General features: G+C 27.5%; 1 protein-coding gene across 2 annotated transcripts in view; it reads right to left on the bottom strand.

The window, feature by feature from the left end:
• Positions 1-17342, bottom strand: part of faf (ubiquitin carboxyl-terminal hydrolase-like faf) — a 200074-nt gene that overhangs the window by 53465 nt on the left and 129267 nt on the right. For both annotated transcript variants that reach the window (XM_067287046.1, XM_067287048.1), the window contains exons 23-27: positions 13261-13398; positions 11477-11597; positions 10177-10307; positions 3718-3872; positions 1175-1424 (exon numbers count right to left, since the gene is read on the bottom strand). In XM_067287046.1, the coding sequence (XP_067143147.1) occupies positions 1175-1424; positions 3718-3872; positions 10177-10307; positions 11477-11597; positions 13261-13398 (795 nt within the window). The remainder of the gene's footprint in view (positions 1-1174; positions 1425-3717; positions 3873-10176; positions 10308-11476; positions 11598-13260; positions 13399-17342) is intronic.

Raw genomic sequence — 17342 nt, 5'->3', positions numbered from 1 at the left:
CACACACAAAAGTTTTTCACTGGAAATTATCATAGACAATCTACTTTTTAAACCCCTCATTAAAGGTTCTAAAAATTTTTATTTTTTAATGTGTACAATCAATCAAAATGTAGTCACAGCACTATGAAATTCATACATAACATTTACAAATCCTGTTACCTTTGAATATTTAATACTTTGCATTTTTGATATTTTTATTGTTTTTGCATTTTCACAGACATTTAATTTTCTCAACTTTTACTGGATGTCTTGCTTACATTATGCACTTCATTTTTTTTAATGTCAAAACTTGTGAACTGTTTATGACAGGTCCTTTGTGATACAGTTTCTTCTCAAGAAACTTCACAAATATCATTTTGTTTGTTATATTATTTTTTTTTCATGCAATTCATATAAACTTCATTTTGCTCACTGTAATCACATAAAACATCCTAAACTAATTTATTTACTTAAAATTACTTTACTCTGTAGGTAATGATGACATAACTATTATGATTATTGTATCAAAATACTTGCCAACAAATTTAAAATTGATCCAAACTAGCCACAAAAGTTTTGAAAACTGTGGATCAAAGTTTTTCCCACAATTTATCATTCAAATCTCTTGGATTTAAATTTCCTGCAGAGCAACCATTATAACTCCATAGAGATGATAGAAAAAAAAAATTCTCCATATAATAGAATAACTCCTATAACTCCATATAATAGAATAAAATTCTTTTTATTGTTTTTAATAGAAAACAAATCTGATTAATATGTTAATGAAAAAAATTTTTTTCACTTTTTTTAAATTACTATTTTATACAAAATAATTGGAAAAGTATATTAAGTATAATTATCGGAAAATATATTAAGTAGAAGAAATTCAAAATGAAAAAAATCTGTATAATCCAGCAATAATTTTTCATAAACAAATGTTTTCAACCACCTTAACTGATTACCTTAAACTATTTTCTAGAATCTGAAGATAATCACTTACAATGGTTGAAAACATTTGTTTATTAAAAGTAATTGCTGGACTATACAAGTTTTCCACTTTGAATTGGTTGACATTTGTTCATATTGTCTAAGTATATTAATTTTGAATAAACTAATTTGGACGTCAACAGATAAATTTTATTAAATGATTATATAATCACTTATTGTAACATTCAAGAAATTTTTTTAAGCTTACCTGGTCATGAAGTAATTGAGCTAAGCGTATGGCAACATTTCGAACCATATATTCTGAATTAGGAGAAGGAATATGATGAAGTGCTTGTTGCAATATAGCTGCTCTTCCTGTTAAATGTATAGTAGTAGTACTAGGTAATGTAAATGATTCAGGAGAGCTTTGACATGCTTCTAATTCTACTTGTATTATACAATGAGCAACTGTTGTCAGCAATAATTTACAAATTTTTAAAACAACAATATAAGCAGCCCTGAAATTATAATTATTTATCAGCATTTTTATTAAAGATAAAAAAGTAAACAAAATTATTGTAATGATAGGTCTACATAGATAATAACTAACTCTTCATTTCTATAATTCTTTTTACTTTAAGAACAATTAAATTGACTACAGAATCAATATTTTCTTATATAACTTTTCACTTATAGTTACTATATGCAGGGGTGAAAAAAGTAGGTATGCAGTTGTTATTATGGAAAAAACATACAGGGAGATAATAGGAAGAAAAAACATTTATTTTTATGTACAAATTAAATCACAAATAAGGAACATAAACTAATAAAAGATAATAAAAATAATAATAATGAACACCAAACATTTGTATTTCTCAGATTCTCAACTGTATACCTACTTTTGTACCCCCCTGTATATGTACACACAGACACACACACACAGAGCACTTATAATAATGTTTTAACCTACTGTGACAAAATGTGTCAGATGAATATTGATAGAGACATCTGATGCATATAATGAAATCTCTATTAGTGAAATAATTTTTAAGATTTGAACATCAACTTCGTTGTTTTAAATGGGAACACGATACTTTTATCATTGTGGAAACATTACACATATTGTGTTGAGTGCAGTCAGCTTCTTCATTAAATAAATTAAACTGAACATAATGCTCTGGAAACTAAGATAACCTTGCAATATGCAGTCACATTTCTTTAAGTGGTCTGTTTAAAGTGCGTGTTCAAAGAAATGTTCATTTCCATTACAGCACTCCTGTGCAAGCACATTTATGTTTTTATGTTATTTATGTATTAGGTACAAAATGTTATTGAAGGCAAAGAAGTTAAATGACTCATCCCATTTTATATATATGTTAGGCTCAAAGACCAAAAAATGCTCATTGAGCAAAAAAATGACTACAATGTGATGTGGTCTCTTTAAATCACCCACAATGTGAAATTAGCATCGTGGCACTTGTAAAAACAGCCACGTGTTGTGGCTAATTCAAAACGATCACAAAGCAAAGTTTGCATTGTGGCTTTCATGATATTTGACACTACGCATTGTGGTGATTAAGAAAAGCCATAATGCGTTCTAAACATTAACTGATGCAACCATGATAGAAGGTGATACGAGGCACAGTGGTTTGTAACTTTAAAATATGGGTTCTAGCCTCCAAACATTTCTATGTACAATTTTAATGCTGAACAACATTAATTCTACAAGTTTACCTAGAAATTTAATTTTCATGCTTAAAAAGTTTCAAAGAAATAAAATGTATGGATAAAAATACGCATTTGTTTTTTTTTTGTTTTGCTTAAAAGTGCTGGTCAAACTACATGTACTATTATGTGCTCTACACAATGACATAAAAATCAGCTGCTGAAGTTAAAAACCACTGTACGACAGATTTATTATAGTTAAAAGCCACCACAATTTCTGGATGTTAACTAATAACAAGGTGGTGATACGAAAATAAAACTCTCTCCATTATGATAAATCCCACTTTCTCATCATATCATGATTGCATCAGCTAACGTTCAGAATGCATTATGGCTTTTCTTAATCACCGCAATCCGTAGTGGTCAAATATCATGAAAGCCACGATGCAAATTTTGCTCTGTGGTCTTTTTGAGTTAGCTACAATGCATTGTGGCTGTTTTTACAAGTGTCACAACACAAATATCGCATTGTGGATGATTTAAAGAAACAACAACGCATTGTGGACTTTTTTGCTCAATGAGAATTTTCGTTCTTTGAGCCTAACATATATAAATAAATATTATATAATATATAATATTATGTATAATAATATATAAATTATATTTAAATTGCATGTTTGAATTTCTATTACTGCATTGTGTTAACTTCCTTAAGCTTTTCCTATTGTAAGAAATAGCATATTTAAAAAACACTATATTTATATTATGACCTTATAAAATATGGATGTTTCAAGTTTGATATGAATAAATTATTAAAAATTCAAAATAAGCACAACACTTAAATGTTTTTATGTCAAAGTTTATAAAACTTCTAAAAATTGTTTAAACTAAATTTACTTTTGACTGATTTTTTAAACATGCTATTTCTTGAAATAAGAAAAACTTAGTTAAGAAAGTTAACTGATGCAGTAATACAAATTCAAAAGAACAGGAAAAAAACTAAGATTTTGTATGATAATGTATTTATTTCTTATAATTTTAGTCTACATTTAATCCTAAATCTATAACTTTCAAATGCTAAACAACAATAAATACAGGCACTAAATATAACAATTACAATGTCATATTTTTATCTTTTATACATACCTTTTAACCGTAATGTCTGTGTTACACATGAAATTATTTTTTGTCAACATATCAAGTACAACAGGAATACCACCACTTTTCACAAAATTATATTGAAAGCCTTGTGCATCGTCTGACAATGGATTAAGAGCAGGCATAAGAAGAGAATAGCATACCTATAAATTATGAAATAAATTAATCTGAAATATATTATGAAAACAAAAAAATGAAATTAATTTAAATTTTACAATAATTTTTCCTTAAAAAATTTATGAAAAAGATTCATATATTAACACAAGTTTATCACAAACTGTACATTTAATACATATTTATATATGCTACATTTCTTATAAGAAAGTGTTTTTAACTCAACAGACCACAAAATTAAACTTGAGAAATTGCAACAGGAATGTTTATCCCAAAGGGTATACTTCAGGTAAATATCTACAGTATACACAGGTTGTCTAAAAAAACCAAGCTTTTGCTCTAGAAATATAACTAGATGGTGCAACTAATATTAATGGTCAAATTCAAAATTTTGAACATTATATCAATCATGAGCAATAGCACTTGGATAGGTTCATAACAATCCTTTGTGTGACATGAAATGTAAGGGTTATTTTGTGACTCTCATCAGAAAATTGTAATGGAGTAACATGTCAACATTAAGTTCTGCATAAAACTAAAAAAAACTTTTATACTGAAACAAGTATATAGGGATGATTGCATATGCTAAACACAAGTTTATGACTGGTATAATTGATTCAAAGATAGCAGGGAGTCAATTGAAAACAATCCAAAAAAGTGGTTGTCCAAAGACATTGACTAAGGACAGTAACATTGATAAAGTGCAACAAATATTAGGAATGGATCCAAATGTGTTCTGTAGAATTTTGTCAGAGGAGTTGGGAATGCCAAAGGATTCTGTCCACATAATTTTACATAATCATTTGAACACACACAAAGTCTGTTCCCACTTTGTTCCGCACTCACTTACTGAGGATCAAAAACACACACACATTTATCATTCTGAGATCATCATCAAACCAGCTTCCTGCAATCCAAATTTTCTCAAAAACATTATCATGGGTGATGAGACATGGTGCTACCAATACAAACCATTGATAAAACATCAAAGTTCAGTGTGAAAGTCATCAGACAAGCCCACATCAAAAAACTTCATTTCCAAAAATTGGGAGCAAGACTGCTTATCTGTTTTATGATTCTAAGGATATCATGCACATACATACAGACAAGAAAGACATTGGTCATACATGAAGTGTTTAGCTGGCAGAAAAGAGGGTAAGGAGAAGGGAGAGGAGATAGATAGTAGAGAAAGGTAGGATCTCTCTGAACGGCATACATGGCTACAGTACCCTTTATGTTTGATGTTGGTGTGCAGTTTCCAGTTTTTATGCTGCAAGGTTGTAGTCGCCCAAAGGGTCTAAAAGAAAACCTGAGTGTAGCGAAAACCAATAATTGAGTGCTGCCATGAATAGCTAAGTGTAGAAGTTAGTGCCAAGTGGCTGTTAGTAGGAAACTTACATCTACTTAATACTAATAAAACTGAAGGCAATCGTGAATCTTAATACTACTTAACAGCTAGACAGACAGTGCAAAAAGGAAACAAACACAATGACAAACTAGATAAGATGAACAGACTGACAAAAAACAGTCAAGACCCCAAAATTTTTATTTATTTATTTATTATTATTTTTTTATTTATATTTATTTAATTTTTTTTAAACATTACATTAACTTATTCCACTAACTAAACTAACCTACCATAATCCTAGGATGAACCTAACCAGATGACTGAAGCTAACAAACCCTAACTGGAAACCAAGCTAAGAGTCCCTAATCTAACTTACAACTAGGACTAACCGAATTTAGACTGAAAAAGACAGAAAAAAAGAATTAAAATACAAAGTTAAAGGCAGCTATATACTGACAGTTGAAACAAAGCAAGAAAAAGCTAATTGCCATCATGCCCCTGGAGTGAGTGCTCTCAAGAGCCCTACCTAAGAGATATAAATGTGAGTAGATGATGGAACATTGTACATGTGTGAATGAGTTGGTGTGGATTGCAAGGCCAGTTGTATCCCTCAAGATAGCAACTCTCATTAAACTAACTCTAATGTGATTGTACCTATTGCAGCAAAAAACTAAGTGAAGTGGTGTTTGGGTAGCATGCACAAAGAATTTGTCCCAAATGGCCAGAATGTTAATGGAGAATATTATTTAGGTATTTTGGAATGTCTTTGGAACTGAATTTTATGCATACGGCTGGAGTATCATGCTCAAGGAAGCTGGACACTCCTGCACGACAACGCACCCTTGCACAAAAGCACTGCTGTTTGTCAATTTTTAGCTTGAAAAGATATTGTAACCCTAGACCATCCATCCTATTCTCCCGATCTGGCACCCTGTGACTATTTTCTGTTCCCAAAACTTAAAATTCCATGAATGGGACTCATTACAAAGACATTTCCGAGAGTGAGGCTGCTGTGACTGCAGTACTGAACAAGGTACCAAAACAGGAGCCAAGAAAGTCCTTTGAAATGATGATTACTCATTCTGAACATTGTATTGCTGCAGAGGAATCTTATTTCGAATAAATGAACATATTTATGAAAATATTTCTTGTAGTTTTTTCTTCCTAAAGCAAAAGTTTGGTTTCTTTTTAAATAACCTGTGTGTGTGTGTTTTCTAACAATTCCTGTCATGATTGTTTCAGTTAAAACTAAGTTTAGGTTGATTTAGTAGAAACTTTCTAAGAATTTTTATCATTTGTCCCCAAATGTAATTATCAAAAGATAACAATAGCCAAAGTTTGATTATAATAGGTAATATTTTTAACTAATTATATATAGAATGTTTTGGAACCAACTGATTATGATAACAATAGCTGATAGATAACATTATCAGTGGTTATAATAAGTGAATTCCACAGTATATACATTTCACAAAAATTATTCAATAGATCAAGACTTCATGTTTATCTAAACAACTGAATAAATAATTTAGTGAATCTTTTTTGCTAAAAATCAATAAATTTTCACCTTAAAATAAATCTAAAGAATAAAATTTAGTAATTCCGAAAATATTAAAACAGAGTAAAAAGTCAAATCTTGACACCAATTCATAAGTCGGAAATATTTAATAAAAAAGACTGATACTATTAATAATATTATTATTATGTCCAATGGCATAACTGATAAACCAGAAGACTTGGTGTATGAAGTAAAAAAGGAAGAGCAAACATTAATGAAATTATTTGTCATTTATTATTTCAATTTTTTTTTTTAAATCAGCAATCAGAATTTATAACGTTTAAAACATTTTATCATTTATGTATTGAAGGAGCTGGCTGACATACAATACAAAATATTTATATGCTATCTTGTGCTTAAGAATCTCAAATAAAAAGTCAATTTTACCAATGTTTTTAAATATATTTAAAAGTATATACAATGGACTGGAAAATTTGTTTGTACATCTACATTATTTATGTTAACTTTTATTCTTTTTTTTACATAATCAGTATAAGAATATTCTTAACTAATTAAATCTGTTAATAACCTTATACTGATTATGTAACTGAGATTTGTTAATAATTACTATTCATATAAACTTAGATTTAGATAAAATGTATTTGGCATTTCAGATGTTATAGAACCAAATTTGTGTGTATATATTTTTATCTTGACCCAAATATTCCAGAAGCTTAATACACAGAGCATTTCATGTTAAAACTTGGCACTATACATAGTCACACTAAAAACTGCTTAATTAAGGTTACCAAAATTTTAAATTGCAAAATACTTTCATCATCAGTTTGAGCCATCTTCAGCATCTAGGTAAATCAAAATATAGAATATTTGCAAAATAACTATTTTGTAAATATTCTATATTAATGTAAATATTTGTAGCCATTAGAGAAAAATCTCTCTAATAGTAGAATTCTGTGTTCTCTAGTTACTGGATTGAATTATTGCTCTGATATTCATAATGCAGTAAAACCTCTAAATTTCAAATTTGAAGAGAATAAAAAGTGGCCAGTTTGAGTTATGGAAGAGTTCTACATATGAAACTATATAAAAAATAAAGTTTTTCACATACCTCCATATGTACTTCACTTCAACTATATTACAGAATTATCTGCAATATAGTTGAAGTCCATAAGTTTTATTTGAATCATTATTAGAATAATATATGATACTGTAATAATGATTTAAATAAATATCATGAATTTAGGTATATTTCAAAATTATCTCTCTATTCTACACTGAATTTATTCAAAAGTCAAATTTTACATAATACATTACATAAATTATCTACAGGAAAATTCAGGTAGTTAGCAAATAGATCTTTATGTAAAAGAAATCAACAATTCATAAAATGCTGAATAAAAAATTCAAGATAGCTGTCACAAAGGAAAATCTTCACTCCAAATAGAAATATGAATTATGAGAAATTCAATATTCTCTGAAGGAAATTAAAAAACAATATACTAAAATAAACTTAAGGCTACTGCAGTGTCCCTTCTCTGCCTGCTATGGGGAACCCTTAATAACATTTCTGCCAGACAGAGAACATAACTTTTAAACCACTTGACAATGCTACAGGAAAGCTAATTTAAAAATTTTCTGTTAAATTGGCAACTCTGATGTCATTGGCTTACTCATCCAGCTGTATTAAAACTAGTTTACCAAAAAATACATTAAAAGAATTTGATGAATTTAATAAATTTAGGTTGGTTGGCACCTGCTGAGTTCAACTATCTCATCTTAAGGAGGGACAATGTTGAGAATGTGAAATATTGTTCAACTTAAGGGGTAGAAAAATGCATCATATTATATAGGATATTCACTGGGACTAACATCAAATTTGGTTTAAGGAAGGATTCAAAAAAGAGAGGATTCAAGATTAGATGTTTCACTGTATGATCTAATGATAATTTATTATCTTGTATCATAGAAAGCTGGATGTATGCTAAGATTTTAGTTCTCTTTAGATTTTGGACCCATTCCTTTCATTGAGACTACCAGGTTAAACAAAGATAAGAAAAGAAATAAATGCTATAATAAAACTTGGGATTTTCATTTTCTATAGCCTTTGGACTTCAACCTTCTTTCAGCAGTGCAATTATTATATTATTTGAAAACAATGATACAAAATTTAAAAAATTAGCTTCTTTTACCTTTTATATATATAGTTGCAATAATTTTCAAATATCTCTGAATAAATATTTATTATTTGATTAAAAACTGAAAATGATTTGAAATTCTTGGCATCTCTATCTACACTGAAAGACATTGTTTAAGATTAAAAGCACATGGTAAAGTCAAATGATTAAAAACACAGTATGGTTCATTTCCAAAGAACTACAAAAATGTTTTATCTGAATGTTTAAAAATTCATTCAGATAATGCATGGGAAATCATGAAAAATAATACTTCTACTGCCACCAAAAAAATTAATGAAATTTTGTATAATTTATTTGCAATGCATAAGATGAATTATGAGAATAAATAATCTTAAGATCATGGAGTAATTTATTATATATTTATTGTGAGAATATTTCAAAATTTATTAATATTGTAAGCAGTAGTTTCCAAAAAACAATAAACAACAAAACATTTAAAATTTTTATAAAAAAATATATTTTTTTAAACTACTATTACAGTAGAGTGTCGTTTATCCGAAAGCTGAAACGTTGGTTAACCGAAAGCTTTCCAGTTGGACTGTGTCGTGCTGAATCAAACATTTTTAATACTAGATTAACTTCTAAAGTATAATTTTTTTTGTTTTTATATTTTTCAATATATTTATTTTGTTTGTTACAAAATAAATAAATAATTTTTAACGATACAATAGCCACGATTATTATTATAAAAATTTTCGTTAGGCTTAAAATCAACAAAAATTCAATGCAAAGCGACATGCAATGGAGAAAAATTTCAACATGGGATAGGTTAATATATTTTTTTCGTACATAATCTATTATCCGAACAACCCCAGTCCCCAAATGATTCGGATAAACAACGCTCTATTGTATTATAAAATTAAAATTATTGTTGTTAAGGAATTGATATAATATTAAAAAATATTATATAATTTTTATATTTTATCACTCCTTTGTCAACGATAATTTAAATTTTATTACATAACATTTTCTTTTTTGCTCAAAAGTAATCATCAACAATATTTCTTAACGTATCAGTATATTACTTACACAACAATTTTATCAAATTGTTGGCTTTGAAAATTGGAATGCAAAACTGTTCTAAAAATTATTTAAAATATTTTTTACTTTAATTTTGTTTGTTTATTTACTTTTTATTACCATTGTGTATTAGTTTATAAATAAATGTTTTGCTAATATCAATTTTAAATTCAGATAGCAGTTGATATATATATTTACGTAATATTTTACCATATAACACAAATTTTTATGGAGAAGAAAATCATACAAACCCCTAGAGTATAAACCACTTGAGATGGTGAAGAAACAAAAAATATTGATTCTAATGAAGGCTGCAAAGAATGATCTCCTAATTTTGCATGATCTAAACAAACAGATCTTAGCTTGTTTACTGTATGAGAATCTGGAAAAAATATATAAATATAAATAATAATTTAAATACATTTAAACGAAAAAAACAAATCAAATTCTACTTTTTAATTTTATAAAAGTACAAAAAGAGAAAATTATCTAAACTTGTTGGCAAGTTTAGATAATCAACTTCACAATCAACTCTTTGAAGATATGCTAATAATCAAACTACAAGTTGAGAATTCTTTATCCAAAATTCAAAAAACCATAAACTTCTAAAATCCAACAATTTTTCGAGTGCTGAAATGAGGCACCACAAAAGGAAAATTCCACAAAGCACTGAAAATGTTCCAGTGCTCTCCTGATTCTCTTTTTTTCCAGGTGTATATGATTTTTCTGGATGTTAAGTTGATAAACTTTATGAGAAATATATATACATCCAAGAGATATGGCTTTTTTGTATTCCTCAAGTGTAGTATAATATCAATTTTTAACATATATTTAACAAAACACATTCAAAATTTAAACAAATAGATACTCTTTTGAACAAATCAATTAACACCTTTATGTGAATACCTTTTTAAAAAATATTCTCATAGGTCTACAGTTTAAAAAAAACCCACATTCAAGTAGATGTAAAATATTTTGTTTTAGAAATTTTTTATTGATTTTCCATAAATAAGGGACAAAAGAAAGAAGTCAAATCAGTCTTTCCAAAGATCTCATTTTATAAATTTAAATAATTCAAAAATACAAAACACTTTGTTCCAAGCCTTTTGGATAAAGGTTCTCACAGCCTGTATTAGTTATTTTATGAAATGATCTTAAAACTATTTTTAAATTGCATTTCACAGCATGATTATAAAACACATAATTAATGTAAAAACAGTAAACCATATTAAGTATTTCATGTATTTATATTTGTATGCATTTTTATATGAAGTTATTAATAGTGCAAATTTTAAAAATGTTCAAGTTAGATTTATACATAACATTTATTTTAATAATCATTCTCATAATTTGATCTCCATCATTTATCATGGGTAGTGCATATCAGAGCATTGTTTGTTACAAGTCATCATCACTAACTAACTTCAATGTATGCCAGATCTGTCTATAATAAACACAACTGTGGCTAGTCATATTGTCTGCTAGTTTTTTTAAAATATGAATCATTTTTGTTACAAAAAATAATAATAATATAAAGTTTCAATAACCTACCTGCAGGCATTAATCTTAATAAACCACATGCTGCATCTCTTAGTGCAGGTACATTTAGTGAACTTCCTAAATCAGCCAATTGAAAGAGAAATTGAGTATATTGTTGTTCTTGAGCCATTAGCTGAAATACATAATAATATTTTTAAAAAAAACGTATTTTTCATGTAATATATTCTTATATAAATAATACTAATTCTTCATATATAAAATAAAACAAAGCATTTTCAATGAAGGCAATCATCAAAGTATACATATATGAAATTTAAAACTTTTTTTTTTATTATGATTAGTTGAAATTTTATGGAAAAACATTTCAAATTCTTTCATCTTCAAAGCTGAAAAGTAAGAACAATTAAAATTAAATCTACAATATATGAAATTCTTGAGCATTCAAAAATTCTAAATTATGCATGTAAACAATATCATAATAATCATCATCATCAAACTTTTTATTTATATCTTTGTTATAAATTTATAAAGATAAAGATTACTAAATACTACTAATCCAAATCAATTTCACTTATTTTGTTGCTAAACATTGTTAAAAAACAAATAAAAAAGTTTATATATATATATATATGACAATTATAAAATTAGTACATCCTGTATAGTTATTCTTTTACATAATTGTAGCTATCAAATATATTAAAAAAATTTTTCTATACTTTATTTGTCTGTAACCCTTTTCCTGCCTTTTCTTTATATACAAAGTTTGACAATTTAATATACACGTAGAACTGTACACTAGTGGCTACTGTCACCTTCAAAGTACTCTTACTTGTGCATTTATATGCTGACTTAAGTGGCATTCCAGTTTCTGAAAGCAGGCCTGGAACTCATTTTCTGGAATATTGTTGAGCAGCTGTCTCACATTCTGTCGGATATCAGTTATATTAGAAAATCTTCATCCTTTCAGCACAATTTATAATTTTGGAAATAGGCAGAAATCACAGGAAGCTGTCAGGTGAATAGGCAGAATGATCTAATTGAATAATTGATTTTTTGGCAAGAAAATGTCTCACAGTAAGTTGGTGCATTGTTATGATGAATGATCCATTTATCAAGCCACATTTCAGGTCTTTTTCTTTGAACAGAATCTCGTAATCTCTGCAGTACTTCTAAATAGTGTTGTTGGTTGACTGTCCCTGTTCAATAAATTCTTGGTGGACTATACCTTTATAATCAAAGAAACACACCAGCATGTTTTTAAACTAAGAGTGTGACATGCATGCCTTTTTAGGGCATAATGAACTCTGGCATTTCCATTGCATACTCTGACATTTTGTTTCTGGGTCATACTGTAACATTTCAGCAATTTTCATACAGAATTTAATATTAAATATTGCTCTAAATTTTGGTCACCCAGTACACACAGATAACTATTACTTTACCAATAGCTGATTAACAATCAGCTCTATCAGCTTGAAATTTATGCACTTATTAATTCAAATATGTTCAAACATGAGTTCACATATCATTTCAATATGATTATGTCATAGGTGACACTGTGTGACCATTCCGGAAATTAAATTGTCATGCCTTTTATAACCCTACCAGTTTAAACTTTAGCCTATTCAAAACAAATCCCTACAATAATTAGTTCAAATTAGCAGTAGTAAACAATAGTTTTTAGTAAACTTTCCTAAAAAATTTAAAAATATATTTTAAATAAAATATCAATATAGAGTATAAACAACTACAGTTTTGAGTTAATGGAACCAAGTTTTATTAACTTAAAATAGCAGCAGTTTTCTATAAATATCAATAATTCATAAAAAGCTTACCACTCCTGGCAGACAATTTTCAGCTTCAATATTTGGTCCATCATATGGATGTTGTGGTGATTCAGCTGAACTATCTGAGCTAGAATCTGGCGAGGAAGGCATATTTGATCCTACTTGACAGAGTTTTGCTGAAATCAACTACACAAATAATCTTCAAATTAGAATAAAATCAATAATTTCAAAATAAGTAATACATCATTTTTTAGAACATAAAGAAGAAAATTTTGAACACTATCTTCAATGACAAATTTCTTTAACTTTAATATTGAAAATATAACTAATACATCCAAATATATCAGTTATATTTTGTATCTATAATATATAATATAAACATATAATATATAAAGAATATAAACAACTAACAATTTATTAAATGAAATCAAGAGTCCCATAAAAATTAAATAGGCTCTGAAAAATATTTTTATATTCTTCTCAATTGAAACTCTATAAAGTATTTATATAGTATGTTTTTCATCTTTCAAAACAGCATCATCAGAAAAATCCTAGATGAACAGATGTGAAAATTATAGATTCATAAATGTTAATGAAAATCTTTTTCCAAAGCTTGATTCACTGATAAAACTGAATTCAAAATTTTTTCAAGTCTCATACAGAATAAATAATGGAAATCTATTATTTGAATTGTCTTCAATTAGAAGAATATTAATCAAATTTCTTAAATATCATAAATTCCTTTATTTTTTTTTCTTCTTTTTTATTTTAATTTGATTATTATGATAGTTACAGTACAAAAACAGTATCTAGTTCTTGTATGTCTTGTTATATATACACATTTTTAATTCAATTTAACAATGTACAGTACCACAGTATTCAATTTTCAAAACTTCTATTAAATATAAAACAGTTTCAAAATTGTTGTTATTTTTGCAGTTATTTAAATTGGGAAATTCCAACTTTGGTAAATTAAAATTTGATAATTAAAATAAATATATATATAAACCAAAAATGGCTCATTATTGTCTTGATCATTTTTATTTTATTTTGCTTCATGTTTTATGTTTCAGGTAACAATAAAAAGTAAGATTTAGTGTTTAATAAAAGATTAAAAATTGTTTCTTTTGTGATAATTAATAAAAGTTACTATTTCTAAAGAATTATTTTTGCTTTCTCCCTTTTCCTTTTTTACTATTACTTACCACAGGGTAACATGTGATATGGAGTTCACTGTAGATTTATGCAGCAAACAGATTTTTCACAAAGTTACCTTCAAATAACAGAGGTAAATTGTGACAAACATTTTCCTATAATATTGTGTAAAAGAATAAATTAACAATTAAGAACTCTATGTGAAAAAAAAATATTTAGTTTAATATTGTACTTATTAATTCATTTTTTAGATTTATTGTGTATGTTTTAATTCTGAATTTATAATTTTAGTATCTTAACTTTACTTATGTTGTATTAGATTTTGCTAACCTAAAGATGGCTTTAAAAATCTTTTATTAAACAATTTTTCTACATTTAAACTTGTTTTCGCCTCCAATGAAAAAACTGCAATTGTTAAAGAGTAATGGCAATTACAGTAGAGCGTCATTTACCCGAAATTCAATCAACTGAAACGTCGGTTAACCAAAAGCGTTCCAGCTGGCAAATTTAAATTTCTGCTAGTGCTGTGGCACTGCAATCTTTCGCTATGTCTTGGGCTACTCCAATATTTTTTTTGTTGGCGTGTGTTTTAGCTGGCAACACTGGCACTTTTGTGTGGTGTTTTTCTCAGGACTATATGTTGGGACATGTGTCGTGCTAAATCGAAATCCGTTTCTATCGGGGACATTAATTTTGGATCTGTGAATTTTACACTTGTAACAAATCGTGCTGCAGTAGTTGTACCATTTGCAATGGCAACTAAACGTAAGCGTATTGTTCTCAGTGTTTCCGATAAACTTAAAATAATAGATCAGTTGAAGTGTGGTGCTAGTGGATCAAGCTTAGCTTGGAACTATGGAGTTGGAATTGCCACAATATCGGACATTAAAAAGAACAGTGATGCCATTAAAAAATTTGCAACTAGATTAACTTCTAAAGTATAAATTATTTTTTGTTTTTATATTTTTTCAATATATTTATTTTGTTTGTACAAAATAAAGAAATAATTTATAACAATACAATAGCCATGAGTATTATTTTTAAAAATTTATCAACGAAATCAACAAAAATTCAACACGAAGTGACACGCAATGGAGGAAAATTTCAACATAGGATAAGTTAACATATTTTTTCATACATAATTGGTTATCTGAAAAATAAGTTATGTGAATAACCCCAGTTCCCAACTGATTTGGATAAATGACGCTCTACTGTAATTTGTCAGTTAAACATGCTAATTACAATATATCACAAACATATACCTCATCCCTTCATTCATTTAAAACTGATATACTTATTTCAATCTTCTATAATTTTTTTCCTAGAGGATTATTTTATAGTTGATAAACTTTTGATAAGAATCACACTTGACACATGAAAATTTTTTTTTGAAATGCACTACATGTAAATTCTTATTAAACTTTGCATTTTATAATCACATACTTAATCAGCAGTAGTCTAAAATCTTAGATATAAATTATCCCAAGCAAAAACATTTTTATATAACAATCACTCAGATCTATATTCATATTACATGCTCATTTCTGCATAGCTGTTTTTTTAACCTTTAAAAAATAGATATAAATAAAATCTTTGATATCATATCAATTTTTCATTATTCACTTTTTTAGATCTTTAATTCATTTTATATGAAATTGATCAGTAATTACTGTTTACAGAAACATTAGTTATAATTCAATGCTTATTGATTTATACAATGGCATACACAACATTAATAAATTTTCAAGAATTTCTGTTATTGAGTAATTCAATGTATTCAATATATTACCTTGACTTTAATGCAAGACAATTTTTTTGTATACTTTACAAGTATAATGTAAAAACAAATAATTTAGTAAAAAGAATTTCATCACATGCTTATTTTTCTTCAGATAGGATATTTGATATCAATCTGTTCCTTCTATTTACAAACAAATGCATCTTTTAATTTCTCTATTCATAAACAGGTTGTCAAATAGACATCTCCTATATAACAAAGAAGTTAGGTTCCAAAAAAGTACCATGTTGTATGAATCCATGCTATACAAAACAAAGGACTATTAGAAAATATAGGGTTAAGTTCCAAAAGTTGGAAGAAGTATACTATTCTTTTTTGTAATTAAGAGAAATATGTTTATTAAAGTATTGCATCAAAAGTAATAATCAAAAGTATTGCACATTAATATTAATTTTTCTTCACTGCTAAACACTGAAAAAAAACATTTTCTTTTTGGCAAAATATAGTCATCGTCTGAACTTTCTTGTAGACCTTAATCTTAATTAGCAACTTCTTAATTTTTCTCTAATTTTTTTCCCATAACATCTGATATTTTCATTCGTTTGTATTTGCCTCAAAGATCTTTAAAAAATTTAAACTTTTCAAGTAGTAAGTTTTCATTTAATCTATAAAAGCAAAACACAATGACAGTCTTTAGGGTTCATTTAGAGCACTATCACCAAACAAGAGCAACGCCTGGTTTACAGGAAAGCTAGAATAGCAAGCTGGACAAAGAAAAAGAAAATTGTAAAATCGGTTGTCATTAAAGAAAACGGGACAAAAGGCATGAAACGACATTGAAAATTTCAACATTTAACATCCGTGGGCAGATATGAGACAACATGCATGCTTGTTTGAATAAAAAAAATATTGAATGACGTTTGAACTTAAAAATTGTGATGTTTTGTACTGGAATGTCTTGAAACATGTTTTAGGAATGCCATGTTGTATGGGAAATTCTCCAATTCTTGAACTGTGTTAGAGCAAAACAGTGTCGTAGGAATGCTGTGTTATACGATTATACCTGTAAATATGTTTGATGATTAAATTATTCATAAATGCCAATAATTATTTTTTACTCAATATGACTGAGTTTTTTCTCTTCATTTATTTTTATCACTACCTTTATCGTTTTCTTTTATTTTCTTTCTTTTTACAATTATTAACACAATGATGTAACAGAAGACTGCTCATTTCC

Source organism: Centruroides vittatus, unplaced genomic scaffold (assembly GCF_030686945.1).
Source record: "Centruroides vittatus isolate TY-2023 unplaced genomic scaffold, ASM3068694v2 scaffold_435, whole genome shotgun sequence".
In the NCBI taxonomy this organism is placed as follows: domain Eukaryota; kingdom Metazoa; phylum Arthropoda; class Arachnida; order Scorpiones; family Buthidae; genus Centruroides; species Centruroides vittatus.
Note: the sequence above shows the minus strand (reverse complement) of the source record. Positions and strands in the feature narration are given on the sequence as shown.